Here is a 16322-nt window from a genome sequence, read left to right on the forward strand (position 1 = left end):
TAAAATAGAGACTTTCCTGTCAGAACTTAAACTATATTTCTGGAGAGGTGTTAGAAGTGTGCCACTCTAGCAATTTTTGTCAATGAATGTTTGAATGCTTAGGACTTGAATTCCTTAAATGCCATACATAAGGATCTTGCAGGAAATACTGCCATCTCTTAGAGTACTTTACTCATTTTGGGTTCTGCCACTGTTTTGCATATTAGAATTGTAAGAGTTGTATGTGCAGTGTGGTCATAAATAGGTATGCACTGCTCTCTGCTTATATTCAGGTGCAGTATGATATGCTAGACTATTTTCCATAATGCAAATGGCTATGTTCAGCACTGACTGGCTTTCTGGGGACTTACCCCTCACAAACTTCTGACCTGTTGACAGAGGCATGAGTTGGCTGAAATCAAGGTGAATTACAGAGTGGAGGTAGCTCAGGAGTGCTGAAAAGAGAGTAATGGGAGTTTTCTTTCCTAGTGCTTTCATATTTTAATGAGTTTGGTGACTTCTTGGCAAGCTAGTTCTTGGGTAATGCCAGCCCTTGAAAAGTGTCCTGCCGAACAGGAAGGCTTTACGACGCCTGAGCTGTCGTTCTGCCTTCTTGCATAGACTTCTGAGCAGGAATCCTGAGTGTTCCTGTTTATTGGGTGTACTGCTGCTGGATGAGGAGAGGTTGGATCAGTTTGTCTCAGGAAAGGTGGAGTTTTGTTTGAAGGAGCATGGCCAGACCTTCAGGGTCTCTGCCTTACTGGAAAGAGCCCTCTAATGTGAGAACTGTGTTTTGTTGCCCTAGAAGCTGACTGAAGCCTTAAAGAGAAACATCTTAAATAGAAACAGTTATAAAGAAGGAGTGACAGAATAATGTTTTTTCTGAAGCCTGAGGCTCCAGCCCAAGGCTAGTCTTGCATGCAGTGGAATATAACTGATAGGAAACGTGTATTGGATTTTTCCTCTTGGTTTAATTTTGTCTACTTTATCCTGAGCAGGTGGTGCTCAAGATGCTACTGTTGTCATTTTGTTGTGCTATTTTCATTTGTCAGTGAAGTGCTGCTCAAAGCAAGAGCACCTCCAAAGATGAGGTAGAAGTGTAGTAAAATCGTGTAAAGATCAGAAAGTAGTCTTCTGTGTGTTACTATTTCCTCTGTAGATGGTCGCTGTTCCCGGAGGGGTGTTCACAATGGGCACTGATGAGCCTGAAATACAGCAAGATGGAGAATGGCCTGCTAGAAGAGTCTATGTCAACAGTTTCTACATGGATCAATATGAAGTCAGCAATGAAGACTTTGAGATATTTGTGAATTCAACTGGGTATGTTACGGAGGTAAGGGAGAAGGATATACGACCTCTTGTCTTGTCTTTTTTCTTTTTCTTTTTCTTTTTCTTTTTTTTTGTCTGTGTTGGCAAAATCCCTTCAAGAACTATGTTTTTGTTTTTGAAAGACATTGTGATATAGTATTTGCTTGGGGTTTACGTGATAGCGCGCTTCCCACTTAAGTAGAGGAAAGATTGAATTGTCTTGCTTTGCCCAGGGTCCTGAAAGGCTGTTAGGATGGATGTGTTGTTATCTCTAGTGTCCTGGTATCTGAACTAAAACCTTTCCTTCAGTATGGCTGAGATGACTTGAGTGAAGTTAATAGATGACTGTAGATATCTCCACAGACCTTTTCACCTTTGGGTCCTATGACATGTTTGTACCAGTATAACTATGTTGTTCCCCTAAAAATAAGGGAAGTGCAGCAGGGGAGAAGGAGTTTAAAAAACTGATAGTGGAGGCCTTTGCAGGCTGGTTTGGTGCAGCTATTTGTTATTAACCTGGGTAATAAAAAGCCCTGCTGCCTGAAGAAGATATAATAGCAAGTATAATAATAGTTTTGAGCATGTTTCTGGGAACAATGGACTAAGAAAGAAAATTCTAAGATTGTTCCAAGAAAGAAGCTACTTCTGCCTGAATCTCTGAGCTTTGCTGACAGTTGACTGTTCCTACGCAACTTTCAAAAAATCCTGACAGCCTTTTAGGCAAATAAAGGCATCAGTAATGATCAGGTCTCAAAGGAGAGGCTTCTGAATTTACCTGATGAACTGATTCTCATTTGGAAGACAAGATCTTTCTGGTTAGATGAAGGGCTGCTTTTATCTGTGGCACTAGTTCTGTTTTTAAGTTAACTCGGTAGTTATGAAAAAAGGTTACTTAACAATTTTGACATTGAGCAGGGCTTTCTTGTTGCAAATAGCTTCCGGAATGTGCTTGTGTGCAAAGGTATTGAAATGTAGCGCCCCATCTGATGGAGTGCATTTCAGACACTGCTTAATGGTTCAGCTGGGGTAGCTGCATGTTCCTCTTAAGCTTTCTTGCTTCTCCCCCCTGTATGAGGCCACCTTTTGCACTGGATTTGGAAAAATAAACTTGGGGTTAGAGTAAATAGTACTTATTCCACAGGGTTTGGGGGGATGTGACCAATCTGTTTTTTGTGTGGTTAAATGATATCCACAACACTGATTTATTATGGACAAGCAGAGCCAGGCTACCTGGTTTTCTTTTCTTAAAGACAAGACTGAACTCCAGTGGCAAATGAAAGTAAACAGAAAGCTGTGGAAAAAAAAATCTTGTTAAAGCAGAAAGTTGGTGGGTTTTTTTCCACCAAACTTTTTTTTTTTTTTTCCTTAATTTGATGGAAACTGTCAAGCTGAAACCTCAGGTCCTTTTGGTGATAAGTCTGTTTTTTCTCTGGGTCTTTCAGATGGTGAAAAAGAAAAGAATTTTTCCTCTCTTTCCAAAACCAAATATATGAAAATTATAGTCAGATGTTAAAACTTCTTGCAGTTTAGGTGACGAATGGAGTCAGTCTTTCAAAATATGCTTCTTGAAGAGTTCTGAACATGCCGAAGTGTCTCATGGTGATCATTCTCAGTGTTTGAATGTCTATAATAAAATCAAGAAATTGAGAAGAGTGAGTTTGTTAAATACTAATAGCACCTTGACTCCCCTAGTATATTAACTTACTTATTAAATTATGAAATACCAGTGGTTTTACCTTACCCTGATTTACTGAAGTGACTTGTATTTCTTTTGACTTCTGCTGTTTCATGGTGGCTTTTATGCTAGATACAATAATTGGCTTTTCCTTAGTTCTTCTATTCTGAAAGAAAAAGAAAAGAAACAAAATGTTTATGAATGTTAGATTATTCACTGTAGCATTTTAAAGCTACTGGAATAATTGGAACAATAATTTAAATTGACAGAAGTATAAAAACATTTACAGAAGCTCTGTGAGCTGCCATAGGTCCAGTGGCTGCTAAAGAACAATGACTTCCCAAGATATCTGTTCTGAAATATTTTTTTCCTTCAAAAAAAAAAAAAAAAAAATCAGAATTTAGAATTTCCATATGGTTGATAGAAAAAAGCTGCAAATGTGAGTTGCATTTTAAGAATAATATTCCTTTGACAAGAGGGTTGAATCTTTCTTTTTTTTCTTTCTTCCTCTCCAATAGGCAGAAAAATTTGGTGATTCCTTTGTGTTTGAGGGCATGCTGAGTGAAGAAGTGAAGGCTGAAATCCACCAGGCAGTGAGTAATACAATAGGGTAAAATTTACTTGGCAGCTGCTGAGATAGATGTTTAGAAATTACAACAGTAATTCAATTCAAGTGAGTGATGTTTGCAGAGCCACATGCAAAAATGGGGTTTATTGGAGAGGATGTTTGGCCTATATCTGATATGCTAACAATGCTCATATGAGATCTTTTTCTAGGTTAACTAAAGGCAAATATTCTAAAGTGTTACTGCAGTCAGAGATCTCAGTCTGTGAGGCTTCCTAGTATGCTGTAAATTGCTTAAGCTTACTAGTTACTCTATCTTTCTAGAAGATCCTTTATGCCTCAGTGTTTTTCTGTCCCCTTCATCCTTCTGGAGAAGGATGGTGGTCATGGTAGGTGAGGTGCTGATTAAACTGGATCTGACCGAAAATTTTCCTGTTGAGTGGGAGTAGTGCACACTCTCATAAAATTAATTTGGTACCAAACTTGTGTTTCTCCCTTTGGCCTCTTTTTTTTTTTTTTTTTTTTTTTTTTTTTTTTTTTTTTTTGTTGTTGTTGTTGTGAATGTATTGCCAAACCTTTCTGAAGACTTCACTTACCTCCTTAACCTTTACAGGTCACTTAACCTTTACAAGTCCTGATGGTAAGTAAAATGCCTGGAAAAATATTTTGTCATCTGGATCAATTTATCCAGAGCTTTGAGCAGAAGTTTGGACTGGATGACCTCCGAATGTCCCTTAAAACCTGAAATATTCTCTAATTCTATAAACATGCTTCATTTCTGTATCTATTGTCCATGCTTTTAAAAAGGCATTAGAAATGGAGTACTCTTATGTACACAACATGGCAATTTGAGTTGGGAGGGCGAGGGTGGCTTCAAGCTATGCTTGCTGTGGCTGGGATTTTCTTAGTTGCTTGGTCAGTGAATTTTCTTTTGGATTAGCAAAGCTCATTTGGCTTGTACTTGAACTGCTTGATCAATAAGGGGGAAGCAGGGCATACACAATGTAGCGATAAACTAGTAGCAGGACTGAAACTGTATCTTTTGACAATAGTTCAGTCTGACCTAAATAGATGTGTATCCTGAGAAAAGCACAACAATTCCTGCTTGCCTATCACAAGTGCATGGTATGGTAACCTGGAATAGTAAATAGTCATAGTTCTATATAGATGGTACTGGAAGGGGAAGTCCATAAAACTTTTAAGTGGACAGAGATTGATAGAGCTTTTTGAAACCTCTAATCTGTGTGAATTTAGGCTATATAAGGCTACGGCAAAAAAGTGAACTTTGGTTTATTACTGCAAAGAAAAAAATGTTACCCTAAAAGTTTGTTACTTTTTTTTTTTTTTTTTTTTTAATTCAGGACTCTCATGTGTACTGTGAGCTATGAAAAGACTATGCAACTTATCAAGTACCAGCATAAATGATGCTGAAGGTAAAATAAATATAGCTGGGATCATCATATCTTCATGACAGATTCAGCTGTCAGTATTACAGGAAAACTTTTTCCTCCCTTAGTTCTGTGGTGCAGAAATCCCTAAGCCAGGCTCCCTAATTAAAACCTAAAATAAGAATGCTAGTGTAAGTTCAGTCTCAGCTATTTGTCTAATCAAATACAGATTATTGGGAGATGCTTTCCTGAGTGTGCCACCCAAACTTTCAAATAGAAGCTGTAACGCTAACAGAATAAGAATTCTCCCAGAGAGCTGGCATGGAACACAAAATGGTCTCTTTAGCAGTTTCTTTACAAAGATCTTCTGCATTTGTTTAGAGTAAACTTCAGGAGACTATCCTTCTGTGATGTTTTTCAGTATTTATTGCTATGTGATTTTATATGTTACAGGCATGCAGAACATCAGAGTAGGCATGGAAAAAGATACTGTTCTAGCCACTTTAGATGCTGTGGAAACTGCTTTTCTTGTAGTTTGGCATAGCTTAACTTTATGCTGGTGCTGTAGACAAACATATTCTAAAATATTGTAATATTTTGAAGAAACTAGAAGCTGCTTTTCTTCCTCCTCCTGTCTGCCTGCCCCCTCACCAGCTACATACCGTGAAATCCAACTTTAAGCAGGGAACTGCTGTTTGGAAGGAGAATATTGCAGAGCACAGCATGGTTATAGAACTGGAAAGAGAACTCTCTAATGTCTGAAGAGGCAATTTACTGCCTTATCTGAATATACGTTTGCCTTTCAACTATGTCTTTTCATTGTTGTGGGAAGCACTTTCTGTAAGAGATTATAACTAATGAGTGCTGTACAGACTTTGGATTTTCTGAGTGTGCCTTTCTGTGACAGTTCAACTTGTGGATTACAGCTGGAAAGCATTTTTCATTTGAGAAAAAGAGAAGCATCAAGCATGTGGATGTGGCACTAACATATAGTGTGGTCAGACTGATGCTCAGGCAACCTAATTATGTAGGCAATCCTGAAGGGTGCTAATTGAAAAAAGCAGATGTGCATTAGTGTTGCCTATAGATGGTGTATACGAGAAACAAGTTGCTATAAATAACTTGCAAGAAATAACTGCTAAAATGCAATGGCTTTCAAATTATGGGGCAAGAACTTTTAGGGTTCTGCAAAAGCAAACTCTTCTTGGAGATCTGCAAGTTGTGTGTGTGGGGGGGGAGTGGTTTTTTATATATAAGGCTAGTAACCTAACTTCTTGTTACGTTGACTGGAAGTCTAAATGTTTAAACTTCACTAGCATCTGCTGGAGAAGAATAATGAAAGGAATCTAATGCTGTTCAATTACAAGAAAATGTGAATGTATTTTAAAACTTGGCTACTGCAGTGTGACTGTTCACATGTAAACGGAAAAGGTATAAATAACATGAAATTGGCTTACATCAACAGATTTTAATCTTCTCTACTGCCGATCATTAAGACTTTAATGCTTATGTGTCGATATATTCTATATACCATAGTCAACTAGTACTTTAACTTATGGTGTATATCTTCTTGAATTGTTATTATCACCATGAAAAGCATAATAGGATATCATCAGTGTGTTTCTAGTACTGAAAACTCCTCCACCAAAGTGTTTGGAGAAATTACTGTATTGGCCACTTCTGATGGAAGAATACAGATTCTTACAGATATGACTTTGCTGTAGTGGCTCAGGTATGTTTTGAGGAGACTTCTCCAGTTGAACAGTGCTACTAAATGTAGGTGTGAAATATAGCGGAAGATTAGCAAAGAAGCATATTGCAGTAGCAATGTTTCATATATAGTGAAAAAATTGGGGAAGGATGGAAATGAAGATGTTTAATCCAGTAATGTTTAACAACAACTAGAAATGGTGAGGGATGTCTATGGGATTGCTGTATTTGGCCACTTTGACTTCTCCAGTTCCTAAACTGGACAAATTTTATCAAAGGCCCTGAAAGGAAGCAGACTGCCAAATTAGACAAAACAGAGGTGGGGCTGGTAAAAGTTAATACAGGAGAGACCCCACTTAGCACGTAGAATAATTGTTGGAGCTTTGGGTGTGAATTTCCTGAAGGTTAGGTGGTGTCCTACATATCCACTACTACAGGAATGTAGGTTTGACCTAATCCTCTTCTGGAAGGAAGCAGTAAAAAGGGGTGTAGCCACCAATAACCTAATTGTTCTGGCTGTCTAGGAACTGAAGTTTCAGCTTTGGCCTCAGAGTTTTGCTGTGGTAGCATGGTAGAGTGAAAATTAGCACTGTAACAGATGTGAGTGTTGCTAGTAGAATTGGCAGGGACTTTTTCAAATACATCAGAATTTTCTAGGAGGAGGGTAGGAAGTCCTTTAAAACCAAAGCCTTTTGTGTGAACTTACCAACTTTGATAGATTCATAAATAAGATCAGTTCTCAGACTTGTGGATTAAAATGAAGTACTAATCACTGCACCTATTACAGCTGTTAAGTCATGGCATTTCTTGGAAATTTGGCCTTGGTTTAGACATCACAGATAAAACACAGCCTAGAATAGCCAATAGCCTGATGGTTAGAGAACTTTCTTTCCTTCTCTTTTAGGGGTAACTTTGGGGAAAAGGGGAAAAAATCAAGATTTAGAGATCTTCCATGTCTTATTTTGCGATGAGACTGTTTTCCCGCTCACTCCCCTCTTGAGTTAAGGAGGAAGTAGAGCAAGGAAGTACATGCCCAGTGCTATTTTTCTACTTGTATGGTATTTTTTGAACGTATCCCAAGGCAAAAAGCATGGGAATTGTCTGTGAAATGAGAAGGTACTGAGGCATACTTGCCAAAGAGGAGATTTGAGAGCTGTTACAAATACCTGCAAGAGTTTTTGCTTGTTGGGCAGCTACTATGAAAAAAATTAACAGGATAGCACTTGTTCTGAGAAAGAAATACAGCATAAGTCAAATGTGTTCACTGTAGAGTAGTGGGAGAATTCTTATTTTTGGCTTGTGGAAGATAAATGCTGTAGCTGTTTTTTTTTTTCTCTCTTTTTTCTTTTCTCTTTTTTTTTTGCTACTGGACTGGAAATATATTGACAGATTTCTTACAATGAAGAGACAAAGAATTAAAAAGCATGCAAATCTGTACAAAAAGCATACAAATCTGAAATCTGTACACTTTCTTCGTAGGAGGCATTTTATTTTTGATCTGAAAATTCAGTGGAGTCGGTTCACTGACAAACTGGAGCAAATTATTGTTAAACTGGTGTTTATTATCAAAGGTCAGAGTCCCATTGTAATGAACAGTGGAGATATGTTTCAAAGGAGTGTTCAGGGTGGAATGAGACAGAAGGGCAAATTAATGTTGAAACAAGCAATGTTTATGAGTAGGATAGCAGTCCTAGCATTTGCAACTGTTACTGTGCAGGCTGCATTCTGACAGCATACAATAACAACTTGCTTATCTGCATCTTGAGGCAGAGAGAATAGGCAGGTTATTGTATAGTTTGTCTGATGCTGTTAACATACCAACATATGTACGTTGCATAAGCAGAAGTTGACCAGTACACCTACTGGTATTTTAAGGGTCAATTTTACTTCCACCGCCCTTGGCTCTTGCTTTTTCAGGTGATTTTCAGAGAAGAAACTGAAATCAAATAGAGAGATGGGTGAGCCCAATTCTTGCAAACTCCAGTGCTTCAGATGTAGGAGGTGCTGATAAGAGTTAGGTTACAAAAGCTTTGAGAAGGATGGAGTTGACGGACGCTTAATCTCTATCCTCTTATGCTGAACTCCTGTTATTGGGAATAGCACAAGATGTGCAGGAAGCATCGCTCATTGGGAGTTATTAGTAATGCTAGTCCCTATTAACAATATAAAGCAAAACGTTTAAGTGGAGTATTACTTGCATCTCAGGCTGTATATACGCGTGTCCATACATGCCTTATTTTCTTGAAGCTCATATTCATATGACTTTTGGAAAAAATGACTAGTCTGAGTGCAGATTTAGATGCTGGCTGAATAATAGACCTCTAGAGATGAAACTCAGCAGGAATACCAGTTCCTCAAAATAAGTTTCTTTGGATTCCAAGACTTGCACATAATGAATCTTACTGGATTTCAGCATCAAATGTTTTTGATTATTTTTCTTGGAGGATTGACTAAGTTGTGAAGTATTATTCTATTTGATTGGGATTCAATAACCTTTCCTTATGTGGAAGAAAAGGTCCCTTTATAAAAGTAAAGTTTCAGTTTCTGTTTAAATCTGAACTCCTCTCTCTGACTTAAAATATATTTATTCCTATTCTATAAATCTGCTACCTTTCCTTTTTGTGATAGTTCAATTTCTATATGATTAACTGAAGGTAAATAGTATCATTATTTAATATTAAGCAAAACTCCTTATTGCCCTCATTTCGGAGCTAGTGAGGATTGTGAGAAACCTTTGTAAGAAGGAAGTATGCAAAGAGGTTCCTCTGTAATTGGAGTTTTTTAGGAGCTGTGACTTTTAACTGATACAGCAAATAGCATGAGATTTGCATTAGCATTGCAAAAGCTGGCAATGTCAAGTGTTGGAGTTATGTTCTGGAAAAATACTTCAACTGACTACTTTTTTTTAGCTGTTACAGTGTACTTAATTACTAATTTGGAGATTTTGACAACTATGACAACTATGTTTCAGTTCAGTAATTATAGAAGGTTTGTTCTCTGCAGAATATTTTACAAGTACAAATACAATTATGAAAAGTATGAAATATTATGAATTATCTGCATATGTAGATTATGGCCCCCTTATGCAGCTACTATGACAACCTTGATAATGGCTAGAGAAGATCTCTTCCTTATCTTGAACCAGTATTCATTTTCACATTATTTATGTTGTAGTATCTCCCTGACTCAGTTACAGTTGTTTCAACTTAAACACAGGACTGTTGCTATAGAGATGATGCACTGCATAGAAATAGGTCACGTTAGTGCCATTTTCAGCAGGCTTATAGAAAGGAAAAGCAGATCTGGAGGAAACTGCCCAAGGTGAACAGAGAGTGTGCATCGGTCTAAGGCTTGGAAGGCAAATCTAAGGCAAGGATTTGGAAAATAGCTTTGAAATTAAGTTGGACCACTGTGTGAATCAGGCTTGTTTAAAACTAGCTGCTGCTGTGATGTATTCTGTATTTTTCTGAATGCAAAGCTCTGTCTCTGCCCTCTACGAGTCTCTGGCTCTCTGACCCAGAGCAGGACTTCAAGAGAAGATGGTGATAGCAAGCAGCCAACATGCTGTGTTGGTAAGCATTAGCTCTGAGAGCTGGGCTGTGCTAACACAGCAGCCCTGAATAGCTGCTGCTTGCTGCTATTAAAGGTTGCTGAATTGTATCCTCAAATACCAGCTTGCTCTGCTGGTGCCCGTAGGTCGCCTCTGAAGGTGGCCGTGCAGCTCACCAGGCAGTGGTGCAGTGACGGGGGGAGGTTCCTGCGCTGCACAGGGAAGCAGGTGCTGCAATGATGCATGCTTGGGAGCTGCAGGTGGCAGACAGATCTCTGAAATGAACCTTAGTGCAAGGGAAGACTAGATTTTGGGGTGTGTTGGGAAGACGCAGCAATACAATGTAGGAAAGTGATAAAGAAGCACTTTAACCAGGGTCCAACCCAATGCGATTTCTTTGTAGTTTCTGAAGGAGGAAAATATTTGCGGCTTGTTTGTTGTACAAGGTTTTGGGGGAGTTCCGTTTTGTTTTTAACGCCCTACCATACTAAAAATGTGCTACAGCCTGGCTGCCTCCTGCATCAGTAGTTAATCAACTGTCCAGTGTGTTGGATATGGCTATGAGGAACAAAAATTGACTGATTTACATGCACCTGCCTTACTTCAAGTAAAACCTGACCTGAAAACAGTATTCTGTACAGAAGCCCCATCCTACCAATGAGGGCCTCCAGACCTCTAGGTTTGTTCCCCAGAGATAATACTTATGTGTTTTTAGGAAGGAATTTTCTTCAAGATAATTGGTAGATTGTTTAAAAATTCTGAAATCACCAGTACAGTTAATGGGGTAATTGAAGTAAGGATATTCCAGCCTAAATTGAAGAGAAGATTGAATGCTTAAAACTTTCAGTTTTATACAAGCTGCTAGGCAGGCTTCAGTTCTGCAAATTGCTTCATTTGGGTAGAAAACTTGTAGGCTGGAGTCAACTGTTAATAAATCTTTACAGGATTATCATATCATGTTCTCCTTTCTTCACAGTACTAAGAGCATACATAAGCAGAACAGTGAGTTCTTAAAATTTAATCCTGGAGCAGAGAGCTGGATAATCCAAGTTTGCAGCTGGATCAGACCAAAACAAGCACAGAGCTTTTCTACCTCTGAAGTGTCATTTGCTCATAGAAGTACATTCCTTTATGTATCAAGGCAATTATGTAACGTTTGCAGAGCTGTTATCTGTTTGACCAATTCTGTTGTAAGTGATGAAGCTATATTGTAAGGAGTTAATCAAAATGAAACAGTGTCTTTTAACTCAGTGTCCCCTTCAAGATAAAATGTTCAGCAATGTATACTGCTATTTTCACAAAATAAATCTCCTGCCAGTCTGCAGAACACACGTTTAGGAATGAAGTATGGGAAAGCTCAGCATTATGAAAGTAACTAAGCTCATTAGTGGCAAGGGAAGGCTTTGCTGTGTTAAATATGATGTTGTAATATCTGTGTGTAATTAGCTCTTCTGCTAATTAGATTTAGAGCAATTAAAAGCTTTAAAGACTTATGAGAAGTTTTTGAAAGGACCATAAATTTCAGGTATATGACTTTTTTTTTTTCCTTTGGAAATTGCAATGAATTATTGAAGGCTATGCATAGTCTGTCACTGTTATCTTGTCCTAGTACTACATGTATAACTTCTCTAAAGATCTGGATGTTCTACAAAGACTGGCAGCCATTTGGTGTTCGGCTCATCAGAGCCAGAAACAGAAGACATGCGCACACAGTGCTCTCGTGTGGAGAGACCGTATTTTTCTTAGTTTAAAATAAACCATTCTGATTGAAAGCATCTGTTTTTTTTTCTTCTTTTCATGGAGCAAGCATAACAAAAAAGTTTTCCAAAATTAGTCTTCTGAAGTATAAGTCTTAGCAGTCTCTTGCAAGTGTTTTTTTTTGTTTTATTTTTGTTTTTTTTAATTTCCAAAAACTAGCCTTTTAATTGACAGAGGTGTGATGTGCTTAGTAACTACCGGAATGAAATCTTAGTATTGACTTTTCAGGTTCTTGGAGAACCTTTAGTAACAATACTGTGGTTATCTTATTTTCCTTAGAGTTTTCAAATTTTGCTTTGGATTTCTTCCCTATTGGGTATAGATTAAAGACTAAAGCTCAAACATATAAGGAACTGATTAAATCCAACTAGTTTTAAGCCTGTTAACTGTAGTATCTATTTATCAGCTTGGTCATTCTGAAGCTTACTGGTTAGTGTCATGAGTTGAGCTGGGTAGCTCTCTGAACAGAAGTCCAATATTTGAGTTTGAGTGCTCAGTAACAGTGCTGAGAGCATCTTTTTCTCCTGCACTGAACACAAATGTCTTCTGCTCACTCGTTCTGGAGGAGCCAGTGTGTGGATGGCTTGTTGCCGGAGCAGTCCCAGGATTGCCGCAGTAACGTTCAGGGATTCCAGCACTCTCAAAGAGCTCTGGGCTCTTCGGCTGGACTCATGGCTAGGAGCCAACAGCTCTACCGCTTTGATCTGGATCTGCTATTGATTTATAGTGTGCTTTTAGGTATACCTGGGCAAAATCTGGATGTGATGATGGGAGAAGAGTGAAAAACTTATGGAAACTGTATAGATTAGGCAAATACATTAAAAATAAGATAGTGTGTCTTTGTATATTAGCAGCACTCCTATTTCGTAGGCAATTCAGTTCATTTTGCTGCTGAAACAGTTAAGTGAAGGATCTGAGATGATGTTTGGACCCAAGTTTTTCTTGATGATTTATGGAGATAATTATGCATGTGTGAAATACAAAATTACATTTCCTTTCCTTGTTGAAGGATGCAATTGAAAGTGCTGGGTCAGACTGATGTTCTGTCTCCTGGGCATGAGCTTTCATTGGTTCTACGTTTGGACCTTCCTGTGAATGATTAGGCAAGTTAGAGGATAGCACCATCTTGGCACAATTCCTACCTGCATGTATAATGCATTACAAAGTTGATGTAGCGGAAGTAGGATGAACAAAAATTGCTGTATCACTTGTTCTTTTTACCATCTCTTAATATGAATAGGGAAAGCTGAGGAACAGATGTTGCTGAAGGTTGTTCTACATGCCACTATTAGAATGGAATCTGGTCTCCTAAGTCCACTGTTAACTATCTGGCGGTTTAACTCCTAGAGCATTGAGGCCTTACTTTTAATTTTTATTCATTAGAGAAAATATCCCTGACAGGAGTATTTTGGAAGTGAGCACTTAAGCTACTGGAGAAAATGCTACCAATGGTTGATCTAGGTTTTCTCCTTCTGCCTCAATTTTCTTAAAGGATGCATTATTAAGACAGGTGTTTCAAAGTGAGCGCAAATCAGGATAGAATAGTTATGTGTTGTGTAGTGACCTTTTCAGCTTGGAAGTAAGTGTAATAGAAGAAATCCTCAAACTTATTTTGCAATGCCAAAGTATTATTTCTGGAAGGCACATATTGAGACTTCTGGTTAGAAAAATATTTCATGACAGCATTATTATACCTTATTTTGTTTGCAAGCTTGACGTTACCCAGCAAACCAACTGAAAAAAGGCTCCACTAGACTTCTGTGGCTCTTCTGTCTCCACCTTCTGGAAGCTGATAGGAAGTACTTACTGAGCTAATTAACGAGGAAACAGTGTGTTGCAAGGTGCATGTTTTGAACCTAGTTAAAGGCTGGTGTTACCAGGATTTTGTTTTAGTTATTCCAAAAGGCTGTTTCTTGGAAACAAGCAATTGAAATGAAAATTCTTTAAACGAAAACTGTCTTTATCCTCAGTGCAGCATGTGTCAGACCAAAACAGATTGTTGACCTTCTAGCTGATTTGACTGGCATAAAGTTGTAGAAGGTTCAAATAAAGCTGTAATGCTTCAGGTGACCTCTTTCAACCAATACCATCTGTGTACTTCCAGAGGTCAGGAATTATACCTAAATTTCTGAGAGGAGAGTTCTAGTCAACCTCAAGTAATGTGCTGAAGGCAGTCTTTGAAGAGGATGAACAGTGGCTTGTTTTGTCCTCACCTGCAAAATCTAGAAGGAGAGAGGAGGCATACAGACAAGATCAGTACTTCAGAAAAGTAGGCTCAGGACTTGACTTTTCTCTTGCCCTTTTTTTTTTTTTTTTTTTTTTTTGGTATTTTTTTTTTCTTGTGCTACTGCGTACCTTTGGCCCTTCCCTGGCCAGCAATATTATAATATGGAGCAAATGGCCATCTTGGCTGGTCAGAGGTGATTTGGCAAGGTCAATTAATAGGTCAATCAGCTGCAGGCAGAGGCTTGAGCTGTGACTTTAAGCTGTGTTAATTTGTCATATGGTTGTTCTTCAGGATGGTCTTCAAGGAGGCATTTAAATGACCACTTTTCCTGGCCTTTCTTGTCTGTTTTCAGGTTGCAGCTGCTCCCTGGTGGTTGCCTGTGAAGGGAGCCAATTGGAAACACCCTGAAGGTCCTGACTCAAATATCTTAAAGAGGTAAGCCATAAATAGCCATTCAGTTTTAATATGCAATGCTTAATGTAAATACACCTGCAAATTTGCATCAGGAATGGAGGTGAAAGGAGTGGGTTTTTTTGACTGGTGATGTTTGTTGCTTTTTCTTCTTCTGTGACCATTTTCACTTCTTCCAGTGAGTTACATACAATATTTGATGGTTGTATGGCCAATATTTGCCATTCTGGTATTTCAGACAGATTTATAAGAATCTACCAGTGAAGGGGAAGAGACTGTTTTGAAATGTGCCTCAGTGTTTGCTTCACTACTAATACACGAACATGAAGAGAATGGAAGATTCTTTGAGATTTAGTAACTGTAGAGCATTCATTGCAGATTTAGTTTTGGAGGGGAAGATTGAACACTAGTTGCTTGCATAGTCTGGGAGTCTACCCGCAATAGCTTTTACTATCTGGAATTTGGAGGACTATCTGTCAGGTAGCAGAACATTAAAGAGTGTGTGTGTTGTAGTATTTTCTGACTTTGTAGATGGCTTATCATGGAAGATCAGTGCTGATTTTGTTATTAGGAAGCTGAATGCCTTAAACTTTACCCTAACAGCCTGCAGGTAAGTTAGTGCTATGCCTTCCTGTGGTCAACTTTGAAACCTGCTGTCCCACATCTTTGTACAATCTATTCTGGTTCAGAATTGAGATTAATTTAATGCCCCTAAAATCAGAAGGCTTCACTTTTTCTCAGGTACTATTTGTAGATGCTGCAGAACTAACCCTTGGCTGCACATGTGGAAAGCTGTTGTTGTAGATTACTGTATTATTACTTGCATGCTTGGATGTGACTGTGCTTGTTTGAGACCTCTTATGTTTTAACTTGTTTCTATCACTAGACAGATGACAATGAAGTTGATACTAACTGTTTAATCAGCTAGTTAAAGTTTCAACACTGTTGCTAGAAATAAAGTTAGACTCTAGCCTAGATCTAGGCTAGATGTTGGCATGTTTTTGAGTCCCCTAAGGACAAGGCTACGTTAGAGTAACATCATCTGATAGCTAAACTGCTTAGTTACAAGTCCGTTGTCTATTCTGCAAGGGCAATGAAAGAACTATCTGAGGTAAAAATAGAGGTGATATCAGGAAGTGTTGTAAGGGGAGGTGGAAAAATTTAGGTCACAGTTAGATAAGAGTTGGAAACCTGCCATGTAACTCTTGTGTTGTGGAAGTGTGCAAACCTAGCCTAGTACAACTGCGAGTGAACTCACTGTGTGGAAAGAGTCTAGTGAACCAAGAGGCATAGGCTGATTTGTTAGATGAGGCAGGAGAGACAAGTAAATAGAAAATCTGCATCTTTATTTTGGGCCAAAACTCCTAGCTCTTGGAGTATCTCACTCTGTTAGAGCTGGCGAGAAGTCTCTTGCCAAGAATGATTAGACATGCTTTCAGCCTCTTTCTGGAAAAAGGCTGAGACTCTAAGAGCAAGTTTGGGAACTGAACCAAAGGAAAGATAGGAGCCTTTGTTCAAACTGTGAACTGCTTAAAGCACACAAAAATTGTATGTTTTCTTGTTAAATTTTTACTGTTCACTATTTCCTGAATTGAAAATAGTGATGCTACAAGTAAGCACTCTTTCCTTTTTTTCCCCCTGCACAACTAACAATCAAAATGACAGCCAGTAACTTTAAAGGATCTGCAGCAAAAGGAGGAGTGCACAGGGAAGCTGAGAGCAACCCTGTTCAGCATTAAATTACCACCAAA

The 16322-nt window shown here is 38.4% G+C and overlaps 1 protein-coding gene across 2 annotated transcripts in view; it reads left to right on the top strand.

The window, feature by feature from the left end:
• The window catches only part of SUMF1 (sulfatase modifying factor 1), a 38842-nt gene that overhangs the window by 3177 nt on the left and 19343 nt on the right, over window positions 1-16322 (top strand). For both annotated transcript variants that reach the window (XM_062585410.1, XM_062585411.1), the window contains exons 2-4: window positions 1139-1312; window positions 3481-3555; window positions 14513-14595. In XM_062585410.1, coding sequence (XP_062441394.1) covers window positions 1139-1312; window positions 3481-3555; window positions 14513-14595 — 332 coding nt within the window. The remainder of the gene's footprint in view (window positions 1-1138; window positions 1313-3480; window positions 3556-14512; window positions 14596-16322) is intronic.

The sequence above is a fragment of the Rhea pennata genome, chromosome 12 (genome assembly GCF_028389875.1).
Source record: "Rhea pennata isolate bPtePen1 chromosome 12, bPtePen1.pri, whole genome shotgun sequence".
In the NCBI taxonomy this organism is placed as follows: Eukaryota; Metazoa; Chordata; class Aves; order Rheiformes; family Rheidae; genus Rhea; species Rhea pennata.